This window comes from Carassius gibelio, chromosome A16 (genome assembly GCF_023724105.1).
Source record: "Carassius gibelio isolate Cgi1373 ecotype wild population from Czech Republic chromosome A16, carGib1.2-hapl.c, whole genome shotgun sequence".
Taxonomy (NCBI): Eukaryota; Metazoa; Chordata; class Actinopteri; order Cypriniformes; family Cyprinidae; genus Carassius; species Carassius gibelio.
The window spans coordinates 26,120,211-26,125,568 of NC_068386.1; the positions used below are offsets into that span (position 1 = coordinate 26,120,211).

Below are 5,358 nucleotides of genomic sequence, written 5' to 3' on the forward strand. Positions count from 1 at the left end.
ATATTCCCAGCTGCTTCGGTCCATTTTCCGCCGCCAGCAGCCATCTGGTCTCTTATTAGCACCTCAATGCATCTGCAGCCAGCTCCATTTAACAATTGAATTTGAACACTCCCGCAAAATATCTGCAGATCCGTTCTGGGTCTCGTGCAAACTGATCAACCGACAGCGTTTCCCCCTCGCTTTTAAGAGCATTCGTTAGTATTATCGGTAGTAGGCTATTAACATTAATAGTGCAATTGGCTTATGATGTATTCAATAATAATAATAATAATAAAATTCAAAACAAATAAATGCTGTAACTAAAACACCTGCAGAAAACGAACCAATCCATAAAAACCCTCAAAAAAGTACTTCGAACGTGTCTATAATTTCATTTAGTTTATTAGACAAAATATATGATCTGAACAAACTCCGTCAACTCGCTATTTACAAATGTGGGTCACCTTAAAGGAAAACACCAACACATGAAGACAAATAAGCCTAGCAATGTCCCACGGTGAGGAAGGGGTCACAGGTGTCTCTATGTACAGCTCCAGCGGGCGCTAATCAAACTCGGCCATTTGTTTTAGAGTAACTCAATGCTATGCTCAACTGATTTAGATTTCATTGTCCCTTTATGAGTGCCATCAGTCCTTTAAGCGGGGCATATGTCTCGATCAAGCGGAAGAGAGAGCTGTGAGGACCCTCTGTGTCGATTCCTGCTGGTTTCTGGGGCTGTGGAGACACACAGAGAGAAATAAATGTGATGTGATGATGTCCAGTCTTCACAACAACAGCTTGAACTCATTTCACGATTAGCCACACATATACATTTACCACACGTTTTAATATAGCTACAATAATTCGTATATAACATAGTTATAATAATTCGTAGGAAAAAAAATATATGTGCAATAAATTATATATATGATTTAGATTTTAAAGATTTTTATATGAATGTAGACTAACCAATAATTCGCACTGCTGTACGTTATAAAGCTAATGGAATTTGCGTAACAATAAATTATTTCCCATCCACATAAAAATGTACAAAAGCCTCTTTCGATCTAAAATGCAGATGTTCAATACAATATGGCGATTTACTTTTATGAAGGACATAAACAACCACAAGTCAAGTCACCCAAACCCCCCGCACCGGGCCTGTTGAAATTATGGCACTTAAAAGGGGAAAGTTTGAGCAAGACTGCTCCCCCGAGGGTCGGTTTTCCCGAGGGTCTTTAGGAAAGGCACACAGCCTCGGTGACTTGATAAGTAGTTATTCTCCTGAGAGACACAGAGTGTGTGTGGGGAGGGGAACCGTGGCCTTTTGTCAGCAGGAAAAGCACAACTATTTATTATAAGCGCTAAGCGCAGATTTTTCTCTGCCTGTCTGCTAGGAAAGAGCTTTATCCCAAGAGTCTTTCTCGATAAGCGTTTTTAAAAAAACAGCCGTGCGATGCGTTTCACCTCGTCTAATGATAGCGAGCTACCGCTAATAATAAAACAGTAATAACAACAATGATTAGAGAAAAGAAAGAAGGAAAATAAGAATACAATGCAAATGTACCTGTCGTGAAGAGGACGAAAGGATGACTTTAAAGGTTGCGTTGGTGATTCATTTCTGAGGACATTTTCCCGATCTGAGATTTAAAAACAACACGTTGGAATTAGATTAATTGGAATTCGAATTTGCGCATGATATATTTGGTTTATTGTGTATTATATGAAGGCATTTAGGCATTTACACTGAGGGCAAAATTAGCAAAATAAATAAAACAAATCATCATAATAATAGTGACATTCAAAATGACATCGCGGCCGTGTGGGTCACGTGTGTTCTGCACGCACAGGCCTAGTGGGATTGACGCATACCTATGTGTTTTGGACTCAGGTCCTCTGGCGCCCTGTCACTGTTCACGGCTGCCCCGGATGAGTGCTGCTGCTGAACCGGGTGATTGTGCTGATGACTGACGCCCAGGAACGATCGCACGTTCAGCAGGGAGTTCTGGCCCAGAAACGCGCCATTGGTCCAGTTGTGGAACTTCCCGATCTGGCACGTGTACAGTCCGTGGCTCGGCAGGAAGGCCGGGTGAGTGGCGGGAACCGAGGGTGACGTAGGTTTCTGCAAGCTATCGGGACTGGTCGCGGTTTCTGCTAACGACCATATTTTGGGTTTATTGCTAACGGGAACTGGAAAACCTCCCTGGCGACCCGGCGACAGAACGCTTGTGTTGTTGTTGTTTCCGTCCGACGGCTCTTTGCTGCCGGAAATGGTGTTGGGTTTGGATTTCTCGAAGGCCTCGTGAGCGTGAAGTCTCTCGAGCTCCCCGCGCTTTTCCTCGTCCTCCTCGTTGCTCTGATCTCCGTCGTTTTCGTCGATCTTGTCGATATCTATGCTCTCCAGATCTATTTCCTCGTCGTCTTCGTTCTTCTCGGCGTCCCCCTCGTTGTCGCTCCCAAAAATATTGGCGTCTTCGTCCTCTTTACTTCTGCCCCATGTCACCTTGTTCTCCTTCTTGAGTCTTCTTCTGGCGTTGGCGAACCAGGTGGACACCTGCGTGAGGGTCATCTTGGTGATGATGGCCAGCATGATCTTCTCTCCTTTGGTGGGGTAGGGGTTCTTCCTGTGCTCGTTGAGCCAGGCCTTCAGGGTGCTGGTGCTCTCCCGCGTGGCGTTCTTGGGCCTGGACGGGTCTCCGTACTGGAACTGACCGTAGGGGTAGAAGGCCGGGCTCGCGTGGGCAGCGAAGCTCGCGGGGTGCACTCCGGGACTGTCTTTTAAGTCGTACTGAGAGCCCTGCAATCAGATCGACAAGGAAAACGTAAAAAAAATAAAATAAAAAAAAATCATTTATATGACATTTGTCACACATGATAAAGCACACGCATAAATTCGGGAATGTGTTGTGGAAAGATGCCATGTTTCTCTTACATAATTATCAGTCATTTCTTCATATTTCATTAAACTGAATTGAGTCTTTTATAAAGCAACGTTTGTTTTGACCTTTAACCAGTATTGTTAGCTATATAAAAAACTAGGCCACAGATAGTGATAACACGAAAGACTGGTGCATAAATATTATCACAAAATCAATGAGAATGGCATTTTGGAAAATTAAACAGAATGACGGCATTATTTCCAGTCCGATGTGTAGCCTGTATTTAACAGCAAGGTTCGCTCATGACCCACAGGCCTTAGCATATCACCCACATTATTATTTGTATTTATATAACATTATACAACAAACGGCGTAAAAATACTACATAGCTGATATACTGATATACTGAATACTAGAACAATACTCTGAGAAAAGAACTGTGAGGAAAGGTATTTCTCACTTTTCTTACCCTAAGAATTAAATCATGTTAATATAATTGTTATTAATTTTCCACGCAGTAGATATGCATGCATAGATTTTGAAATGAATTGCTATTGTTTCGTGAAAGGCACAACTGTTTAAAACTCTCACTGTCAATATCTTTCTTTTTCGGGGAGAAATGCAACGAAAACATCACATTCATCAACATCACCTGTTTTTGCCCCCATTTTAATTAATTATATTATTATAATTAGTATAAAACAAGAAGGCATGATATAATAAACTGTAGAGCAGTTTATAAACCCACAGGATCGTTTCAAACAATAATTCATTTTACATTGTTTTCCGGCGCGGACATCAAAATTCTCGATCGAAACAATTTAAATTAATTATTAAATTGAACACGGAGCTCTATAAGAATTAAAGCGCTTTTTAAAAAGTAGAAATTTTGTACACGATTCGTGTTTTGACGAAAATCCCGCACAACTGTTCTTTAACTCTAAACCCGAGCCGAGATCAAACTTTCTGACGGTGTAAAATGGCGGTCTGAAAGAACTGTAGGTATTTTGAATTGTATGCGTGCCAAATCCATAATGTCATTTTAAAATAGCCTAATCTAAGTGCTAAAAATCTGCAGAGACACTTCCCACGCACATTGCAAAATTAAGTTACATTCTTCTCGCATGTGCGGCAATACCCCCCAAAAACGGGTTGGCGATCATCTACAGAATAAAAGTAATAAAAGGCAAAACAAAAGCGAGTAGCTTTCGAGAAAGTACATCTGCTTTTCTTACCATCTGGGAGAAAAGAGCCAGATCGGCGCTGGTGTAAGGCAGAAAGGCGCTGTAGTTGTGTGCGTAGGGGTACATGCCCAGCACCGAGGACACGGCAGCGGCGGCCGCCGACGCGCTTCCCCCGATCTCTGCGCTCCCTCCGCGGGACGACGGAGTCAGCACTCCCGGCCGATCGCCTCCGTACACCGCCTGGGAGGCACTTAAATACTGCGGGTAACCCAGCTGCGGGAAAGACATCTCCTTCGCCACGTCGCAAGCCAAAACAAGGCAAAAAGCAAATAGCCCACCAAAGCAAGAAGTGAAAGAGTTTCTCTCTCTCGAGCAGCACAGAGTGAGAATGGGAAACGCTCGTCTTTAAATCTCAGCTTCTCTTTTGCAGCAACACCGTCGGATGTGATCAGATCAACAATTGAGCTCCAACTGATGTCTCTGCCCCTAGGTCCTGGGCTGATCTCTCAGATACAATTTGAAGTTGATGCTTTGATTGGCGTCCCAGGCTCCTCCTCGTTGGCGCATGTGGTTAGTGCATTGGCCAGGGCCACTTTTGCACTGTTTGGAGGATTGTATGTTAAATGTTTAGCATTAGAATCCATTCACTGTAGTGTGACAACCTGTCTACATGATTTTAACGCTGCCCAGCACTGGGGAAATAAACTGATAGGCACGCGGAACTTATTTGAATGGCTCATATAATTCTTATAAACACTGGGGAATTAAAGCACCACTCGCGATGACACTGATCTTCATAAGGTATTGACGATCAAACAACTGTATTCTTTTCAAGGTGTTTTTTTTTCTTTCTTTTCGTTTCTTCTCTTTCCTTTTTTTATTTTTATTTATTTGTTTGAGTATATATATATATATATATATATATATATATATATATATATATATATATATATATATAAAGCAATGGCTTTATTGTTTCTTGGATTGATCTGAAATAATTAAAGATGTGTTTTTCCATACCCTAAACCTCTTTATTAATTTGTTTGACCTTTATTATTTTTGGTACTGACAAAAATACAGTTTCTATTGCATGAACTTTCAAACGACCTTTGATTGATGTAGGCAATAATTATGCGATATTATGAATATATATATATATATATATATATATATATATATATATATATATATATATATATATATATATATATATATATATATATATATTTTTTTTTTTTTTTCTTTATTTTGCTTCTTCTTTTTTCGTTGGTAAAACATATTAATTAATTGATATCGCTATTGACAACCAGGGCATA

General features: G+C 40.8%; 1 protein-coding gene across 2 annotated transcripts; it reads right to left on the bottom strand.

The window, feature by feature from the left end:
- Nucleotides 1–363: 363 nt before the first annotated feature.
- On the bottom strand, nt 364–4,544 carry LOC128030116 (iroquois-class homeodomain protein irx-1-like). Of its 2 annotated transcripts, XM_052617615.1 has the most exons (4): nt 4,094–4,543; nt 1,852–2,776; nt 1,547–1,619; nt 364–714 (listed from the first exon to the last, which is right to left on the bottom strand). In XM_052617615.1, the coding sequence occupies exons 1-4, from the start codon at nt 4,328–4,330 to the stop codon at nt 657–659; spliced, it is 1,293 nt and encodes a 430-aa protein (XP_052473575.1). In that variant the 5' UTR covers nt 4,331–4,543; the 3' UTR covers nt 364–656. The 2 variants fall into 2 exon arrangements, with proteins under 2 accessions (XP_052473575.1, XP_052473576.1); XM_052617616.1 differs by lacking the exon at nt 1,547–1,619 and having other exon boundaries at nt 4,094–4,544.
- Between the last annotated feature and the right edge of the window lie 814 nt (nt 4,545–5,358).